The following is a 22074-nucleotide window of genomic DNA, read 5'->3' on the forward strand; positions in this document are numbered from 1 at the left end:
TATTTGCAGATACAGACACAGCTGGTTGAACAACATCTATATCTGTGGTAATAATGCAGATATTCAATTGTATTTCTGTGACAATGCGCGTGGCGCGCCGCCTCAAATAGGATCGAGGCGAAAAAATAGCTTGCCGCTCGCGAGCCACTCGGGAGGCGCGCTCCCGCTCGCGGCCAGTGTGCCTACTATCGTCCGTTAACATGGGAGCGGAAGTGAAGAGGCAGCCGCCCGTCCGTCCGTCCGTGTTCGTTCGTGAGCAGTGAGTTCGGGCCGTTACACGCCCCCCTTATCGACGCGCGTTATGCGACGCTTTACAGCTCTTTCGCTGACTTCCTCGCAGAAGAACAGCTGTTTCCGTATTTATAATATTGGAAACTCCGCGCTATGAGCGCTGTGAAGCACCTCTGTATTAAATGCCGCCGACTAAATCCGTTGCGGAAGTGATACACGCCAACGGGTGAACCAACGCATAGATATATATAGAACACATATATATATATGAACCAACGTTTAATAACTTTCATTGTCCACTAGGGGGAGTAAAACCAACCAAACCACCGGTGTACTGCGCATGCGTCGTTGTAGAAATCCATGCTACGTTCACTTCAGACAGATCATCAGAAAACGTTGTAAATAAAACTGTCAAGGCTTTGACCTGATAATAATGTAATGGCTTGAAAAGGGTAACGAACACAGGCAGAGTAAAAAGGTAAGTTGAGTTGCTAACGTTGTGTTTTCTGTACGTTCATACCTGCTGCTGTCTCACACAATCTATGGGAATTAATAACAGCACCAGCCGGCTAGTAGTTAGCCACATTAGCCTGTTAGAATTGACGCTCTGTCACTTTTCTTTACACGTAGCTTAGCTACAAGCTAGTAAATGTTAACAAACTAGCCAGTTAGCTCACGTTAACTGCACTAACGGAACGTCAGTCAACTATATTAACTGCGAAACTGCTAATAAGTTACAGCTTCTAACCAGGTTTGAAATGGCTAGCCAGCTGCCTAACCTTACTTAGTTACTTGGCTACTGTTAGCTAGTTAGCTCAGCTGATGGCTACACCGGTCCGTTTTGTTATTGATTGATTGATTGAAAACTTTATTTAACATATTGCAGAATGGGTACAGTACAGCTCAATACACACAATTGTTAAGGGGATGCAGACCAGAGAAAGACTTTCGTCTTGTTTACATCAGGGTCCCCCATTTTCAATTCATAATGCCATTTATGACATACACGACATACAGATAGACAGTAATGCTACATCTATACATTTATGACATACCAGATTTACAAATACAGTACTGTTTGTGATACAAAAAGAGTTTAAAAAAGAGAGTATATACATTTGACGTAAAACTACATTGGAGGAGGTTGGGTAGGTGGGGTGGGGGGGGGGGGGGACTGATGTCTTGATGAATTGAAAATGGGGGACCCTGATGTAAACAAGACGAAAGTCTTTCTCTGGTCTGCATCCCCTTAACAATTGTATGTATTGAGCTGTAATGTACTGTACCCATTCTGCAATCTGTTAATAAACGTTTCAATCAATCAATCAATCAATCAATCAACTGTACATTGGAGGTGGGGGGGGGGGGGGGGGGGGCTGGGGAACTAGAGGGTCCTACTATTTTAGCCATCTTTGGTAGAGAAAACGAAACACCCACCCCAGCCACACATGACAGGGTTGCTACGAGTATATTAGGCACAGCAGCTACTGTATCAGCGTGTTAGCATAATGCTGATAACAAAAACGTCTTCCTCAGGATTAATAGAAAGGGAGAAAGCATGGCGTGTGCCAGAGTGCCGCTGGACGAGCAGCAGGTGACAGAACCAGGGTCCATGGGGAGGGAGCGCACCTTGCCAGCACTGGTAAGACTAGGTCAACCCACTTCAGAACCTTTATATGTGTACACTTTGTACAGAGGCAGCCTTCACCTCAGCAATAGCTCCATAGCTAGCATTTGGCTAGGATTCATCTCTTGTCAGCCTAGTGCTTACTCGGTACCCCTTGTGTTGCTATTCTGTACAGTGTCCAGTTACTTTATTGTCATTCCCTTTGTCTTATGACTTACTGTACTGTCTGTTGCATAGTCCTACTGCCATAACATATCGGCTAGTCTCCTATGTATTACCATAGTGTCGGCTTTATAGTCTTTGTGTCCTAACATATTGTCTACTGTCCTATGTCATACTGCATCGTCTGTTGTATACTCCTAGTGTCTTGTGGTCCTATACTGCATTGACTGTCCATCCTGTCTTTTGTCATGTTGTATTGTCCTCTGTTACACTGTGTGACTGTCTATAGTTTTTAATTCTGTAGTTACTGTAGTACTGGTCGGCTCTCTGAGCTTTTAAATGTGCTATATAAATAAATGACTTGACTTGACTAGCAGGATGCACACACCAGTTTATTGGAATGCATCCTGAGTCATCACATCGGCCGTCACTCCAGAGTGCTGGTCCACGCGTGCTGAGTCATCACATTGGCGGTTAACCACACTACAGAAGGTTAACCTTTCACTACCACACTACAGAAGGTTAACCTTTCACTACCACACTACAGAAGGTTAACCTTTCACTACCACACTACAGGAGAAGGTTATAGTGCGGTGGCTTAGCAAAAATATGTGGACGCGCCGGACAAAAGCGCAAATTTTTTTCCACGTGTTCCCCATCACCATAGCTTTCATTTTGGGGTAGGGGCCACGTCATCATGATGGATTTCAAGATGGCCGCCATGTAAAATCAAGGCTCTGGCCATTAATAAATATCTTGGTCCATAGCGTGCTCAATATTTGAGCGAACACAAAGGTATGGGTATCCCTGTAAACTAGAGAAGCTAAGCTTTCCATTGGTATCATTTTCATTAAGCCCAACTGTTGGGAAGGTGGTTTTAATAGGCAATGATTCAAAATTATGTTCAATTTTCGCCTAGAAAAAACTGCCATGCTCATCTTCCAAAAGGTCCCTTGGCCGTTCACATGAATATATCAGAGTGAACATTGGTTTTATAGGTACCCACAAGCCTCTTCTTTCCAGACATACCCACTTTGTCCAACTTGCATGCTATTTGGGGCAATAATCAAGCAGGTTTCTGCATGTGGTACAAATGTGTCGAACATTCTAACAACTGCCAAAAATGTGAATGTTGGGTTAGGGTTTGTTGTTAGAATGTTGAACATAGAAGATCAATTTTGGTGTCAAACTACACATTTTCTGGGTCAATAAATGTGTTAATGCTATGAAGAATGTCACCAGATGAATATTTGTACCATTCTAACAACATATTTACATCATTTTTTACTTGTTTAACAGTCAGACATGCATGAATCGAATAGACATTTTATTAGGATTAGGGATGTCCGATATTATCGGCCTACCGATATTATCGGCCTACCGATATTGGCATTAAAATGTGATATCGGAAATTATCGGTATCGGTTTAAAAAAAAAAATTATTTAACCTTTATTTACCCAGGCAAGCAAGTAAGAACACATTCATATATTTTTTTATTGTCAAAAGTATGCATAATGATGTGTAATGTTAATTACCTGAAATTATTCCGTTTTTTGGGGGGGGAAACCCTGCATATATCAGTATCGGTTGCAGGGGAGGAAATTAGGCCACTTTACTGGCCAAATGCTGGTATTTTTTACGTTTGGCTGGTAAAAAAAATCAGATACCCGCCAGTTGGCTGGTAAGCCAAAAAGTTAGTTTCCTCCCCTGCTGGCGAGTATACAAAAAAAATAAAACATTCTGCAATCACTGCACTGGCAAACGGTGCGCGTCTTCTGAGTGTTCGCTTTAGTTGACAGTGCCACGAGAGCACTGCACAAGACCACCCGCGGACATATAATGTTTAATAAACGTTTGCGCAGTACTGGCCAACCCGCGGACATATAATAATAAAAGTCCCGCGGTACTAGGCTAGCCATCAGGAGCACTCGCAAACAGATAACGTTAAACACAGCAGAAGATGGAAAATAGACAGACTGACCAACGGGGAACTGCATCCAACCCTAGTACAACCCTCGAGTATAAGTTACTAAGGACACATTTAAATCACAGAGGTGTAATGTTAGTCTACTGGAAATGTATACAGTGGTTAGCTTCTAGTTAGCGTTTTAGCTATAGCTGCTTGCTAGCTAACGTTAGCCCCGTGTGCTCAAAGCAGCCAGCTAGGTGTATCTGTTATGACTATAATGTTTCCAAAAAAGCACCGGACTACGACGTAAGGTTAGACATTTTATTTCATGCTCAAAAGCCCCTGGCTTGCACATCGCAGTCACGAAAGGGGCTAGCTCAACCAGTGCACTGTGCACAACAGCACACCAACCCAACTGACGTTACCACAACACTTGACGGTACTTCACAGCACTGTCGTAAGACCACCGTGCTGTCTTAAAGGCACAGTGTGCCTACCCAGATGCATACACAACATTGACACGGCTTGACATACAAAGAAGTAATTATCACAATTAGCGATTTTTTTTTGTCTGGTAAAAAATCTGTTTGGCTGGTAAAAAAAATCAGATACTCGCCAGTTGGCTGGTAAGCCAAAAAGTTAGTTTCCTCCCCTGATCGGTTGATATCGGTATCGGAAATGAAGAATTGGACAATATCGGTACATCGGTATCGGTAAAAAAGCCAATATCGAGCATCCGCGGGGGGGCGGGGACGCTCTCTCGTTGTCGGAACACAGTGTGAGAAGAGCATTTATGCAGGTGAACACCAGAAAAGCTGCTGGCCCAGATGGTATAACAGGACGCATACTTAAGTCCTGTGCCAACCAGCTAGCCCCTGTGTTCACTGCCATATTTAAATCAATCCCTGGCGGAGTCAGTGGTCCCTGCCTGCTTCAAGATGTCTACCATCATCCCTGTACCAAAGAAACCCTCCCCAACATGTCTCAATGACTACAGACCGGTGGCACTCACCTCTGTGGCCATGAAATGTTTCGAGAGGCTGGTCAAGGATCACATTTGTGCCTCCCTCCCCAGTGATATGGACCCCATGCTATTTGCATACAGGCCAAACAGGTCCACTGACGATGCGGTCTCCCAAGTACTGCACAGCACCCTCTCTCACCTTGACCGCCAGAAGGGGGGCTATGTGAGACTGTTGTTCATTGACTACAGCTCAGCGTTCAACACCATAGTCCCCACCAGACTGGTGGACAAGCTGATCGAGCTGGGTCTGAGCTCCGCTCTGAGCGCCTGGATACTGGACTTTCTGAGCGAAAGGCCCCAGGCGGTCAGGGTGGGGGGTCAGACCTCCAACACCATCACCCTGAGCATCGGGTCCCCCCAGGGCTGTGTTCTGAGCCCCCTGCTGTACTCACTATACACACACGACTGTGTGGCCAAGTTCAGCTCCAACTCCATAGTGAAGTTTGCGGACGACACAGTGGTGGTGGGGCTGATCTCGGACAACGATGAGAACGCCTACCGGGAGGAGGTTGAGGTACTGGAACGCTGGTGCCAGGACAACAGCCTGCTCCTGAACATTGGTAAAACCAAGGAGCTGATCGTGGATTATAGGAGAGGACAGCAGGAGACACACACACCACTGAGGATAAACGGGGCTACCGTGGACAGGGTGAGCAGCTTTAAGTACCTGGGGGTCCACATCTCAGAGGATCTGACATGGTCAACACATAGACTCAGTCGTAAAAAAGGCGAAGCAGCGCCTCTACCACCTGAGACAGTTAAGGAAGTTCAGAGTATCTGGGAAGATACTCCAGTCCTTCTACTCCGGAGCTGTAGAGAGCATCTTGACTGGAAACATCACTGCCTGGTATGGAAACAGCATGGCACAGGACAAGAAGGCCCTACAGAGAGTGGTGCGCTCAGCCGAGCGTACCACGGGTATTGCACTACCACCCCTGCAGGTTCTATACAACAAGAGGTGCAAATCCAGACCCACACCACCCCAACAACAGCCTGTTCATGCTGCTGAGGTCAGGCAGACGCCTGCGAACCCCAGCTACTAGGACAGAGAGGCTTCGGCTCAGCTTCTTCCCCCAGGCCATCAGAGCCTTGAACACTGAACTCTCCACACACAAGCACACATGAGCACACACACTGTACACGCTCACACACTAGCAGCCACTTTAACATGAGCAAGCACACACTCATGCTGCACATGCCCACACGTATGGCCACTAAGGAAAGGTCACTTTAAAAATAGTATAGTATAACCTGAGATTGTATAAAATAGCAATGTACAGAAAGATCCAGTGCCTCATCCGTAGCTAACAGTGTATTGCACTACCACAGGACCTAGCATGTCCTTCATGCTCTGTAAATAACTTATGTACAGATACCGAGATGCCCCACTATGTTACTTGTTTATTGCACAATGTTGTTTTATTGGATTCTATTATATGTTGTTACTACTGTATTGCACATCGTTGCGGGCAAGACCACCCGCATTTCATTGTATACTTGTATGCCGTGACAAATAAAACTCTTGACTTGACTTGACTTAATTAGGATCACTCGTTACTATAAGAACAAATTATCTCGTAAAGTTATGGCGGAGGGAGGTGGCACAGAGACATAGGAACTTCAATAAATTACATGTATTATTATTAGTGCTGTCAGGCGATTAAAAAAAATTTATCTAATTAATTACAAGATTTGTAATTAATGAATCTAATTAATCGCATTTTAATCACATAACCATTTTATGCCTGATATTCTATATTCTTTTTTTTTTAATCCTCTTTTTCTCCGCCAGATTTTTCTGTACTCCCCCCCCCCCCCCCCCCCCCCCCCCATCCCAATTTTAGTCGTTGTACCAATTCCCCCCTCCCCTACCTGGTCGTTGTGCACATGTGCCCCCTACTGGTCGGTCTAGGGAGCCCTGAGGACTACCACATGCTTCCTCCGACACATGCAGAGACAGCCAGCGGCTCTCTTTTCACCTGGCAGCGCGGACTCTCATTGGTGAAGTGTAACGTGTGGGAGGTCACGCTAGAGCTGCCGCGATTACCGCATTACCGCGGTATCGCTGTTACATCACGCCCACCGCAAGAGTAGGCTGAATACCGCGTCACCGCTGTTTTTTTTTTATAATAATAAAATACCCTTCTCTCGTTGGGCTTGCGGCTCTGCAGATATACCCTACTCCTCTATCGAGGTTCCAAGCGACCCTATTGGGTACCAGAAAAGTCATGTGAAACATTGCAGACCACTGATTGGTCAGAAGAGAGACGCTTCACACGTTGGATCGTCTTGCAGTGCTTTTACTTCCTGAATCTCAGCCATTGATCAGAGCTCAGTCACAACACGGCTAATATACGTTAGCTCCCACCGGAGACCGGAGTGGATTACCGACGTACCTTCGCTCCTCAGGGAACGAGGCATAATGATTTTACTGCAACGAAATGTTATAATAAAAGCCCTTCGTTCTATACACTTGTCTGATTGAAAACGTTATTAACAGATCGCAGAATGGGTACAACTCTGCACGCTCTGAGCAAAGAAAGGAACTGAGATATGAATTGAATGAATGAATGAATGAAAACTTTATTAACAGATTGCAGAATGGGTACAGTACAGTACAGCTCAATACATACAATTGTTAAGGGGATGCAGACCAGAGAAAGACTTTCGTCTTGTTTACATCAGGGTCCCCCATTTTCAATTAATCGTATTGAATTGAGTAACGCTTGTGCCTTGCTATGGTCCGGTAAATACGAACGTGTAACTATATAACGTAATGCCACAAAACGAATGCCTTTGTAATCATAAGTAGTAACGTTATAATAATAAGAAGAAGAAGAAAGGGTCGGGGGTAACCTGCCCGCGACACAGAGGGGATACTTCGAATCCGTGTTTCACTTTTAACGAATGCGTGCTTGCCGAATCCCAAACAATATTCATGCTGCAAAGTCATCCTCTAAAGATAGACATTTAGACTAGAGGCAGGCTATAAAGAGTAGACTACAAAAAAAATGCATTCAAACTTTTTTTTTGTGTGTGTGTGCGGTTATTACCGCAGCGGTAGGAAATATTTCGCAAATTTGTGCGGTAAGGAAAACAGCAATACCGCGGCAGCTCTAGGTCACGCTCCCTTCACCACTTCCTGTCTTTTGCTGTGCAGGCGGCGTGAATATTTTCCCTAACGGGGTTGCACTTCCGCGTTCGGTTTGCGCGATCTGATTGGCCACTGACCAGCGTTTCCGTTAGCCGGTAATTACCGGTATTTGACCGGCAAAATCTGTTGAAGTCCGACATATGTAATCTCTCCGGTCTTAATGTCCGGTGAAAATAATTCCCTGAGTCTAAGCACAATTTGATTATTTGAATTGTATTAAAATAGGCTAAAATTAAATAGCCTATGCGATAAACGAAACGATCATTACATTTGTTTCCTCGTTGCTTCTAATAATGACAACGACGTTGTCAGCGAGAGCTTACTGCTGGGTGTGCGAACTTTTGTGAAGCTGCAGAGCCAGAGCAACAACAGCACAATGCAGTATTCCAGCAGTACTCCAATTCAGCCATTTTCAGCCAATGTTGGGTGGGGGGCGCTGCTGTGCGGTTCCCAGAAAAGAGCCAATAACAGCTAAATGAGCTGCTCTGCAGCGCCATACTCTTTGCAAATAAGTCGTTGCGAGGTGGAGAGAGTCGTCACGCAAACCACGATAATGTTGCCGTCTCTCTGCTTTCTCAGTTCTTCGCTTGATATAATTAATACAAATGTCCAATATAACGGAATTCGTTAGCTCATAAAAATGTGATTATAACAGACTGCTGTTTAGTGTCGGACCGACTGCCCACATACGCGGTCTATTTTATTTCAAGTCAGCAGCAGCACGGAGTATCGAGGGACTTATTTTATTTGGAATATATTAATGACTGTATACGCAAAAGTAGCCTAGTTTTAAGTAATAATATTATAAATCTACATGCCTTGAGGATGACATTCTTTATATAGCCTGCCTATCAATTGTTTTAAAGCTCAATAAACTATGACCGGAATTAATCTCATTTGTCCGGTAGATTGAAATCTTGCAGGTCACGGAGACCGGCAACAATTTTTTGGTCATGTGACATCTGCGCCAATCGTGTGACGCCTGTTTCTATCACCGGTTAAGCTTAGGCACTCTTTCGAAGTCGGTTAAGGTTAGAGTTTGTCTTAGAGCAGGGCGATAGAACACCAGCCCTCATTCCAAACTCTAACCTTAACCAACTTCGAAAGAGTCGCCTAAGCTTAACCAGTGATAAACTAGGCGTTAGGTAGTTTGCATGCTGTTCGAGGCGGAAATAGGCGCAGAAACAGGCGTCACACGATTGGCGCAGATGTCACATGACCAGAAACGTCAGTGGCCAATCAGATCGCGCAAACCGAACGCGGAAGTGCAACCCCGTTAGGGAAAATATTCACGCGTGCAGGCGCCCAGACCTGACCTGTAGGAGTATCAAATCTAATTGAAGAAGTTATCCCTCTTCTAACAAGAGAGAAACATTTTGATCGATATTGGGAATGGCGATCAGGAATTGGAATAATCTTTTTGGATAACATCTGATCTCAGGTAAGGAATTTATTTTACCAGTCTTAGGATAATCAGAGCTATTTTCACAGAGATATAAGCGTATGCGTGTGTGTGTGTGTCTGTGTGTGCGCGATCAGGAAATGAGAGAATCTATATTTCAGCCTGCCTCTATAGCGTGCATAAGTACACATTATACTATCGATAATGTTGCGTTTATTTGAAAACGATTCATAAATAGGCCGAAAAATGTCAACGTGTTTGTGTATTCCAGAATATTCCAGTAAATGCCTTTCATCACGGAATCTATATATTTTCCTTGAAAACGAGGGCGTTTCAAAATGCTATAAAAACGGAAATGAACCGATTAAAAAAAAAAACAATCCGTTTCGACAATGTTGACTGCAAACAAGTCATTGATAAGTGACAGGCAGATTAGACACATAGCCATAATTTAAGACAGAGATTATGCGTTCACAACACTATCATTGAAGTGGGTGGTGGCATTTAACCATGCTTTACCATGTTAATGGCCGGTACTGAAAGTGTTAAACAAGTAAAAAATGATGTAAATATGTTGTTAGAATGGTACAAATATTCATCTGGTGACATTCTTCATAGCATTAACACATTTATTGACCCAGAAAATGTGTAGTTTGACACCCAAATTGATCTTCTATGTTCAACGTTCTAACAACAAACCCTAACCCAACATTCACATTTTTGGCAGTTGTTAGAATGTTCGACACATTTGTACCACATGCACAAACCTAGGGCTGGGCGATATGGCCAAAAATTATATCGCGATATATTTTGGCTATATCGCGATACACGATATATATCGCGATATTTTTACATTTCCTCTAAATCACTTAAAAATGCTTGATTTAACCCTTTGATGCATACAGTCACGCCAATATGATGATTATAATAAGTCCCTGCAACATATGTTTGCATTATTAAACCATGAAGATGCTTTAAAAAATAATTTAATGAAAATGTACTAAGAGTAGTCTACTGACACTAATAAAAAAAAATATTTACATCTAAGACAATTTATATAAAAACTCTTGGGTGCCTAAGACTTTTACACAGTACTGTGTTTTCTATCCACTTTAGCCAAACACACACACACATATATATATATATGTATATATACACACCCTACTGTGAGAAAATAATAATCACACACAAAGGTATAATGGCTTATAGCAGACTTAATGATTTTAGAATATTTCAGATAATGAAATTAAATGTTTATCATCAACTATCCAGTAGGGTGCATCAAAATACACATTTCCAGCGTATTGATTTGTCTGGGTGCTAAAAGTGTTACCATCCATGTAAAAACAATACATGCAAAATATTTTTGCAATACGAGGTGATTTAGAGGTGGAACGGTACATCAGTACATGCTGTCCTCCCCCAACATGGCCTGCTATTAGTGTGTGTGTGTGTGCGCGAGCGTTAGTCTGTGTGTGTGTGTGTGTGTGTGTGTGTGTGAGTTGCAACATTGTTACATCTCGCACCTGCAATTTTTGGGGGGGATGGGCCTATAAATAGCTTTGCCTGTGTGGCTCTGCATCGCAGTTTACTCAATTCATCAGTTTACTCAATCCCTCAATGGAGTCAACGCCACCATCACCCACCACAGGATCCAGCTCTCACAAGATGGCATCGCCGCCCTTAGGCTCCCGCCAGAGCAGCCGCAGCCTGGTCTTTGGTCTGGGCCCCAGCATAACCAATGCAGATGCCATCATCACTGGTGCCAAACTGCCATGTGGTCGCCAGATCTTGCGGTGCATGCTGTACAACTGCGACACGCAACTGCATGCCAAGCGGCCAGGTTTGACCGGAGCCTTGTCACGGTTCCATGCGGCTAAGGACGTTTTGGAGCAGGTGCAGCCATTTTATGGAAAGGCCAATATTCCAATGGTGAGTGATCGTCGAGCATGCGACAAGATGGTAGCGCTTGTCGATGCTAGCAACAAGCTGCGGCACATTCCAAAGGCCAGGCGCTCCAGTGAGGCTACAGCTCGACTGGTGGACGCAATGGAGCACAAGCTGAATGCCACATTCCCGCTGTGGTCTCCAAATGCAGAGGAGCTGATCTGTGATCCAGAGGACATTGCTTTCCTGGCCAGCATGAAGGGCGACAGAGTGGCCACATTTGGAGCATTGGATGCCAATCTGCAATCCAAGTTGAAGCAGCGACAGGAGCGTGAAGCAGCGCAGCAGGCATGCTTTACCAAGGAGCAGCAGGAGATGACTGCGAGGTCCAGCATGGCGGTGGTGTTGGAAAGTGATGAAGACAGCAATGCAGATGAAACAGCTGCTCCACCGGCTGAGAACACACCCACCCGTGAGCGTAAGAAGACTGGCACCACAGCCTTCATTCCATCAGACATTCTCAGCCGGCCGAGTCTTGTGTCACTGGCTACACGGTTGAAGATCACACCAATGCAGCAGGCTGCCTTCACGCGCGGTCTGATCGAGGAATCCGGTGGCAATTCGGCAAAGGTCTCCACATCCTACGCAACAGCAGACAGAGCGCGCCGCCACGTGTTGCAGGCCATCAGTGAGGACCAGCAAGAACAGTGGACACCACCTGCCATGTGCACCTTGCACTGGGACAGCAAGTTGACGCCAATGCTCAACAATGTGCGCCAGTTGGAGGAGCGTCTGACAGTGGTGATCGGAGACGTGGAGCAGCTCAAACTGCTTGGTGTGCCAGCATACATGAAGGGGACTGATGAGGCATGTGGAACGATCATTGCCCGGCTGACATGCAAGCTGCTGCAGGACTGGTGCTGCACTGATCAGGCTGTCAACATGGCATTTGACACCACCGCATCAAACACTGGCCATCTCACGGCAGCCTGCATTGCCATCCAACTCTCACTGGGTCGACCACTGCTCTGGTCCGGGTGCCGGCACCACATCGGCGAGGTGCTCCTCAGCCACATCTTCACTGACCTCAAGGTGGAGACGTCACACTCGCCAGAGGTTACATTGTTTACACGTCTGCGCGACAACTGGAACCTGTTGCCACACAAGGACAGCGGCCCATTGGCCCGCTACATTCCTGGCGATGCCGAAACACCGTTCCTGGGCAAGTTGCGTGCTGAACTAATTGTGTGCGCTGCAGGAGTGCTCGACTACAAGCGAGGCGACTATCGCGAGTTCGTGCAGCTATGTCTTGTGTATCTGAGTGCAGACAGTGCAGAGCACACTCCAGTTAACTTCCAACGACCGGGAGCACTGCACAAGGCGCGGTGGATGGCTAAGCTGCTCTACACTCTCAAGCTGGCCTTGATGGAGCAGCACATTGCCTTGCTTCCTCAGGGGACCATCACTACACAGCAGCAGGTGCTGAAAATGTTGGGCGTTTGCCAACTTCATCACGCACATCTACGCAACGTGGTGGTTGACCTGCGACACGGCCGTAGATGCGGCATGGAATGACCTTACACTCTACCACAACCTGTACGCATACAAGTCTGTTGACGAGGGCATCGCAGCATCAGCGATTAAGGCGCTGAAGCGGCACCTATGGTACCTGTCAGGCGAGATGCTGCCCCTGGCACTCTTCAGCACCAAGGTGCCAGTTGGCGAGCGGCGCGCACTTGCAGATGCTATATTGGAGCACAAGCCGGCTGATATATCCATGCAAGCCCCACAGCTCCGCTTTGGCACTGGCTTCGGCAAGCCAAAGTTTCCAACCCTCTCGCCGACCACCAGCTTGGCTGACCTTGCCAACCCAGACTGCTGGTTCGGCATGCACCTGCTGCACATCGATCCCGCGTTTCTTTCACTGGATGTAGAGGATTGGGTTACCAGTACAGCATTTCAGATGGGTGCAGTGAATGTACGTGCCATCAATGTTGTGAATGACTGTGCCGAGCGTGGCGTCAAACTGACGTCAGACTTTGTGGCAGCAGCCAGGAGCACCTGCAGAATGTGCTACAGGCAGTTGAGCATGACTGCTCAACACAGCCAAATCTTCGCTGCTGCAAGCGCAAGCTGGACCAGGTCTAGGACTCTAGGATGCTTGAGACATGTTTGAAAGACTATTTCAATGTTGTTATCAAACATTTTGTTCTTAAATGTTAGGGTTAATAAATGTTCTCAAAAACAATTTCTTGCCGTTTTTGAAATTGCCTTGTCATGTTATCTAGTAAAACGCCCAAAAAGGCCAATTTACATATATTTCACATGCTGTGTGCTACCTCTAAATCTCAACGAATCTTTCACAAACTTTGCACAGATCATTTTTATGTTTGTCCGAACAGAATGCAACCCCACACAGATTGATATGTTGAGATTAAATTTTTGCATTGCAATTTGATGCACCCTACTATCCAGTTAGTATTTATACTGTCTGTAACGTTTGGCTACTTTAAATCATTGAATGTAGAGAGAGAGAGAGAGAGAGGGGGCGAGAATGAACAAGAGAGCCAGCCCCCCCCCCCTCGGGGTTTGTTCTAGGTTCGCGTTTTGATCGTCTAAGCTGCCGTAGGTGATAACGTCACACTCGAATGTAAACAGGAAGAGATGGAGACACACGGAGATGGAAATTGAATGATATACAGAAACGAATAACTAATAAATATGAAGTTATGTTTAAACTGCTGTTGTCAAGCGTTGTCAATATAACCCACCCCATTTCCTCACGAATGGAACTAGTCTTGTGGAGTCCGCTTTGACCGTTTACCAGGGTTAGCAGCTATCGCTAGTTAGCTTAGCATAATCCTAATGGATACCTTGGTTAGCAGCTACCGTTAGCTCATTGCTTGTGTCAATTAAATTACATGTTATTAAAGGTCCGCGCTGGTCTGTCTAATGAAATTACAACCGCAACATTATATCGCACTGTATAGCCCTGACTACACTAACGTTAGCCTATAGCTCCGCCGTCCCTTCTCGAGGAAAGCACTGCGAGTGTCTCTCGGCCGCGGGCGGCGCCATATAAACTAAATACTTGATGTTCGCGATATAGTACAGTACTACATCTCGGGTAGAACAATCCGCGATACATCGAGTATACTCTATATATCGCCCACCCCTACACAAACCTGCTTGATTATTGCCCCAAATAGCATGCAAGTTGGACAAAGTGGGTATGTCTGGAAAGAAGAGGCTTGTGGGTACCTATAAAACCAATGTTCACTCTGATATATTCATGTGAACGGCCAAGGGACCTTTTGGAAGATGAGCATGGCAGTTTTTTCTAGGCGAAAATTGAACATAATTTTGAATCATTGCCTATTAAAACCACCTTCCCAACAGTTGGGCTTAATGATACCAATGTAAAGCTTAGCTTCTCTAGTTTACAGGGATACCAATACCTTTGTGTTCGCTCAAATATTGAGCACGCTATGGACCAAGATATTTATTAATGGGCAGAAGTTACCTTGATTTTACATGGCGGCCATCTTGAAAACCATCATGATGACGTGGCCCCTACCCCAAAATGAAAGCTATGATGATGAGGAACACGTGGGAAAAATTTGGTGCTTTTGTCCGGCGCGTCCACATCCTCCTCAAATCTGGTGATAAGCCACCGCACTATTAACCTTTCACTACCACACTACAGAAGGTTAACCTTTCACTACCACACTACAGAAGGTTAACCTTTCACTACTACACTACAGAAGGTTAACCTTTCACTACCACACTACAGAAGGTTAACCTTTCACTACCACACTACAGAAGGTTAACCTTTCACTACCACACTACAGAAGGTTAACCTTTCACTACCACACTACAGAAGGTCAACCTTTCACTACCACACTACAGAAGGTTAACCTTTCACTACCACACTACAGAAGGTTAACCTTTCACTACCACACTACAGAAGGTTAACCTTTCACTACCACACTACAGAAGGTTAACCTTTCACTACCACACTACAGAAGGTTAACCTTTAACTACCACACTACAGAATGTTAACCCTTTCACTACCACACTACAGAATGTTAACCCTTTCACTACCACACTACAGAAGGTTAACCTTTCACTACCACACTACAGAAGGTTAACCTTTCACTTAGGGCTGGGCGATATAACGATAACGATAAATATCGCGATATATTTTAATAATCGATATCGAATATCGAAATTAAAAAAAAATCGAAAAATCGTTTATTTAATTTTTTTACCTGCAACAGGGCAGTTTTAAAACCAGAGACAGTGGACAGACTTGTCTTTCTTGCCTGCAACTTAAAGTAATGGCTTTGCTTGTCCAAATGACAATACTGACCAAATTCAGATTTATTTTTCTCTTGTCCATTTATTTTGTTTGCTTTCTAATTTAAAATACATTTTGAAACAGTCTGTACACAGTAGGCTATGTGTGCTAGCAGAACTAGACTCCAGTCACGAGTCACAGTGCACATGTGCAGTGGTTTGTCCACCAAAAAAGCGCCAAAAGATCGAAAATAAACTAGCAGAGCCAGAACTGTTCAACTCCTCTGGAGCCACAGCCAGCAGAGAAGCCGGTTTACTTTAGCTTCTAAACCAGCTGCAGCCTGAGAACTGGTGTGAGGGGATGTAACACTAAAGATGGCGGCAATGACAAAGAATTGCTGCAAAATAATAAACATACATCTGTTTAATTTTTTTTTTTTTTTTTTTTTTTTATACTTATAACAATTCGATAATTATCGATATCGAGAAATAAAATAAAATTATCATATCGTTATCGCGATATGATTTTCTTCCATATCGCCCAGCCCTACTCACTACCACACTACAGAAGGTTAACCTTTCACTACCACACTACAGAATGTTAACCCTTTCACTACCACACTACAGAAGGTTAACCTTTCACTACCACACTACAGAAGGTTAACTTTTCACTACCACACTACAGACGGTTAACCTTTCACTACCATACTACAGAAGGTTAACCTTTCACTACCACTACAGAAGGTTAACCTTTCACTACCACACTATAGACGGTTAACCTTTCACTACCACACTACAGAAGGTTAACCTTTCACTACCACACTACATAAGGTTAACCTTTCACTACCACACTACAGAAGGTTAACCTTTCACTGCCACACTACAGAAGGTTAACCTTTCACTACCACACTACAGAAGGTTAACCTTTCACTACCACACTACAGAAGGTTAACCTTTCTCACTAACACACTACATAAGGTTAACCTTTCACTACCACACTACAGAAGGTTAACCTTTCACTGCCACACTACAGAAGGTTCCTTCGGTCCACGATGGAGAGACGTGAAGCGACCTCGTCGTGTAGAGCGTCTCCTCACCTGTCGTCCTCTCCGGGGGGGGGGTTTCCAACACACGGCAGTGTTGGTCTTTATCCATAGAATAATCACTGTATACAAAGCATAATCCGTGCCTGGGAAGGCGGGCTGTCGTCGGTAGAATAATCCGGTATGCAGGTCCACTCGCTCGTCGGCTCTGGGGCTCCTCGGGTGCAGCCTCACATGGGGTCGGCCACCCTGGATAAGCAGCCAGTTTTCTGCCCGAAACGATGGGGTGCTGACTATGGTAGTATTCTCACCGTACGAAGCACTATATATTAATAGACTATTATTAGCTTAATAGACTACGTCCAACTCGACGATATAGTGCCAAATATGACTATTCAAATATTAATATACACGATGTCTCAATACCGATGGTAGGCCGAACTTGGCCTTACTCCCACACGTGGCGTCGCGGGGAGGCTTTACGTCTGTCACTCTATTGGAGGGTAAGAAACTGGACTAAAAAGGAAGTCCTACTTTAGTAGCGCAGTATATATACGCACTATGAACAAATAGTACCGTTAGTGGTGCGGTAGCCAGATTCCTACGCGGAACTAGGACTTGTTCGTACATGTTGAGCGGTACGTTTGAACTGAGTCTGGGGGGGTATGGCAGCCTGGCACCAAGGTCTCGACCAATAGTAGAATGGAGACTATTATGGGATGTTCAGTAGGCTAGAATGGATATTCAATGCATATTGTACAAGGAATATACAAGGGATATCAGGGAATATTAGAGAATATACAAATACAATTAAATATATATAAATAAATATATATATTCGGTTTAATCTGGCCCTTCACAACATTCGCCATGGCATTCATAATTCAGCCACCCAGCCTCTGGTGATCCACTGGGACCCTGCACAATATTGCAACGCCTCAATACCGCCGCCTGGTGGATGATCGGGAGAGTTACATTTAAGTCAAACCGGAAGTGGCAATCGGTGCATCTGGGAAATCCGTCCGGCAGTCACATATCGTTGCGGGACTCCAGACATACACTGGCGTGCATATGGATCGCTGCCATAACTCAATAATCGATATGATTTGGGCGTTTATTGCGCCATACAAACCGGAAATGGATCTAGGAGATCGACGTCAAATAAGTGGGATCTTTTTCCTCCAGTCTCATCGGCGAACGGTAAGAGGCAACTAACATTATTTTCAAGCCGATTGTACATTTCTTTATTTACAAACCATCTGATCAATAAATCAACCCATACTACATAAAGCAGTTAGTGACGATCAAGGAATTATAAACGACCCCCCCCCTTTCCTTCATGCATGATGAAGCATAACTATACCGATCATATACAGTTAAATTTTTTTAATATAGCGTGTCTAGGGAAGAAACGGCAATCGATAATCTATATATGCGTTTAGGCCTATAACTCACGTTCTAGGAATTACTGCAGAAAACAATAAAAACATACTTATATTCTAGACGGTATTTTTGTATGAATGTACAAATGAAAAAGTATAACGTTCCCACATCCTGAACGATAGATAATCGATGTTGAATGGGCCATAGTAATGTCAATATAGCAATACAATTAAAAAAGTTATAGCCCTGCAAAGAAGGTAAACATCTCCATAGGCTTTCAATGGTGACAGACTGGGTACTTTTTTGATGGCTGGCAGTCAATGTGTTAAGGGGATGGAGACCAGAGAAAGACGTTTGTCTTGTTTACATCAGGGTCCCCCATTTTCAATTTACACAACATGCATGACATCATGACATTTATGGCATAGGGACATGCATGACATACAGGTATATAGTACTGTTACATTTGTGACATATACGATATGCAAATATACAGTACTGTTACCCATACTGTTACCTTCTGTATTGTCGCAGTGAAAGGGTTAACCATTTGGTAGTGTGGTAGTGAAAGGTTTAATGTTCAATGAAAACAGTCACAGTTACTTTGTACTCTCCTGTTCATTTGGAATAATTAACATAAGTTACATTACCTCCACTGTGTCTACACTGCAGCAGCTCTCTCCACTCATGGAATGGCAGATTTCTTGAGAAAAAGATTAGTTTTGGTTCAGTCAGGACTGGAGTGTTTGGGTCCATGTAGCGTAACTCGGTTAGCCACACCCTATCAATAGCTTATGAGTGTTATGCGAAGTGGGTGAAATGTTGTGGAAAACATGAACCATTGATTTTATCTTTTAGATAACGCTAAGGTAGCAATAAACGTTTCATCCATAGAGTCCTACACTCGCATGCTCCAGCAATTACCGGATAACGGAAACCTTGCCTCACTCACTGTCCTGTTTTATGTTAGCACCCTGACAGGAAGGAGGACCGGTGTTTTGTACCCTACAAGCCCCTGCCGGAGGACAGCTCCCCTGCTCAGGTGGAGGAGTTTTTGGAACATGCCAAGTTCATCGCCGAGGACCTGGAGTGGCTGCTAGCATTGCCCCATGACAAGTTCTGGTGCCAGGTGTGGGGCTGTCACATATCATCTGTATGACTTAAAACCATCACACCAAAGACCTTTTTATGACTTAGAAACCATCACACCAAAGACCTTTTTATGACTTAGAAACCATCACACCAAAGACCTTTTCTTTAATGCAACTTAAAGCCATCACACCAAAGACATTTTTATATTACTTAAAACCATCACACCAAAGACATTTTTATATTACTTAAAACCATCACACCAAAGACCTTTTTATGACTTAAAGCCATCACACCAAAGACCTTTTTATATTACTTAAAGCCATCACACCAAAGACCTTTTTATATTACTTAAAACCATCACACCAAAGACCCTTTTATATTACTTAAAGCCATCACACCAAAGACCTTTTTATATTACTTAAAACCATCACACCAAAGACCTTTTTATATGACTTAAAACCATCACACCAAAGACCCTTTTTATATTACTTAAAACCATCACACCAAAGACCCTTTTTATGACTTAAAGCCATCACACCAAAGACCTTTTTATATGACTTGTCTTAAAACCATCACACCAAAGACCTTTTTATATTACTTAAAACCATCACACCAAAGACCCTTTTATATTACTTAAAACCATCACACCAAAGACCTTTTTATATTACTTAAAACCATCACACCAAAGACCCTTTTATATTACTTAAAGCCATCACACCAAAGACCTTTTTATATTACTTAAAACCATCACACCAAAGACCCTTTTATATTACTTAAAGCCATCACACCAAAGACCTTTTTATATTACTTAAAACCATCACACCAAAGACCTTTTTATATTACTTAAAACCATCACACCAAAGACCTTTTTATGACTTGTCTTAAAGCCATCACACCAAAGACCTTTTTATGACTTAAAGCCATCACACCAAAGACCTTTTTATATTACTTAAAACCATCACACCAAAGACCCTTTTTATGACTTAAAACCATCACACCAAAGACCTTTTTATATGACTTAAAACCATCACACCAAAGACCTTTTTATATTACTTAAAACCATCACACCAAAGACCTTTTTATATTACTTAAAGCCATCACACCAAAGACCTTTTTATATTACTTAAAGCCATCACACCAAAGACCTTTTTATATTACTTAAAGCCATCACACCAAAGACCTTTTTATATTACTTAAAACCATCACACCAAAGACCTTTTTATATTACTTAAAACCATCACACCAAAGACCTTTTTATATTACTTAAAACCATCACACCAAAGACCTTTTTATATGACTTTGTCTTAAAGCCATCACACCAAAGACCTTTTTATATTACTTAAAACCATCACACCAAAGACCTTTTTATATTACTTGAAGCCATCACACCAAAGACCTTTTTATATTACTTAAAACCATCACACCAAAGACCTTTTTATATGACTTGTCTTAAAGCCATCACACCAAAGACCTTTTTATATTACTTAAAGCCATCACACCAAAGACCTTTTTATATTACTTAAAACCATCACACCAAAGACCTTTTTATATGACTTTGTCTTAAAGCCATCACACCAAAGACCTTTTTATATTACTTAAAACCATCACACCAAAGACCTTTTTATATTACTTGAAGCCATCACACCAAAGACCTTTTTATATTACTTAAAACCATCACACCAAAGACCTTTTTATATGACTTGTCTTAAAGCCATCACACCAAAGACCTTTTTATATTACTTAAAGCCATCACACCAAAGACCTTTTTATATTACTTAAAACCATCACACCAAAGACCTTTTTATATGACTTTGTCTTAAAGCCATCACACCAAAGACCTTTTTATATTACTTAAAACCATCACACCAAAGACCTTTTTATATTACTTGAAGCCATCACACCAAAGACCTTTTTATATTACTTAAAACCATCACACCAAAGACCTTTTTATATGACTTGTCTTAAAGCCATCACACCAAAGACCTTTTTATATTACTTAAAGCCATCACACCAAAGACCTTTTTATATTACTTAAAGCCATCACACCAAAGACCTTTTTATATTACTTAAAACCATCACACCAAAGACCTTTTTATATGACTTGTCTTAAAGCCATCACACCAAAGACCTTTTTATATTACTTAAAACCATCACACCAAAGACCTTTTTATATGACTTGTCTTAAAGCCATCACACCAAAGACCTTTTTATATTACTTAAAACCATCACACCAAAGACCTTTTTATATGACTTTGTCTTAAAGCCATCACACCAAAGACCTTTTTATATTACTTAAAACCATCACACCAAAGACCTTTTTATATTACTTGAAGCCATCACACCAAAGACCTTTTTATATTACTTAAAACCATCACACCAAAGACCTTTTTATATTACTTAAAGCCATCACACCAAAGACCTTTTTATATTACTTAAAACCATCACACCAAAGACCTTTTTATATGACTTTGTCTTAAAGCCATCACACCAAAGACCTTTTTATATTACTTAAAGCCATCACACCAAAGACATTTTCTTATATATAACTTAAAGCCATCACACCAAAGACATTTTTATATGACTTAAAGCCATCACACCAAAGACATTTTCTTATATATAACTAATAGCCATCACACCAAAGACCTTTTTATATTACTTAAAGCCATCACACCAAAGACATTTTCTTATATATAACTTAATGCCATCACACCAAAGACCTTTTTATATTACTTAATGCCATCACACCAAAGACCTTTTTATATTACTTAATGCCATCACACCAAAGACCTTTTTATATGACTTAAAGCCATCACACCAAAGACCTTTTTATATGACACACTGAAGACCTTTTCTATTATCA

The 22074-nt window shown here is 42.9% G+C and overlaps 1 protein-coding gene across 1 annotated transcript in view; it reads left to right on the plus strand.

The window, feature by feature from the left end:
• The first annotated feature begins 580 nt into the window (after positions 1–580).
• ascc2 (activating signal cointegrator 1 complex subunit 2) overlaps positions 581–22074 on the plus strand; it is a 72725-nt gene continuing 51231 nt past the window's right edge. Inside the window, exons 1-3 of the mRNA XM_084338164.1 lie at positions 581–709; positions 1768–1873; positions 19093–19251. Coding sequence (XP_084194290.1) covers positions 1790–1873; positions 19093–19251 — 243 coding nt within the window. The 5' untranslated portion in view covers positions 581–709; positions 1768–1789. The remainder of the gene's footprint in view (positions 710–1767; positions 1874–19092; positions 19252–22074) is intronic.

Source organism: Notolepis coatsorum (genome assembly GCF_963971535.1).
Source record: "Notolepis coatsorum genome assembly, chromosome: 2".
Classification (NCBI taxonomy): domain Eukaryota; kingdom Metazoa; phylum Chordata; class Actinopteri; order Aulopiformes; family Paralepididae; genus Notolepis; species Notolepis coatsorum.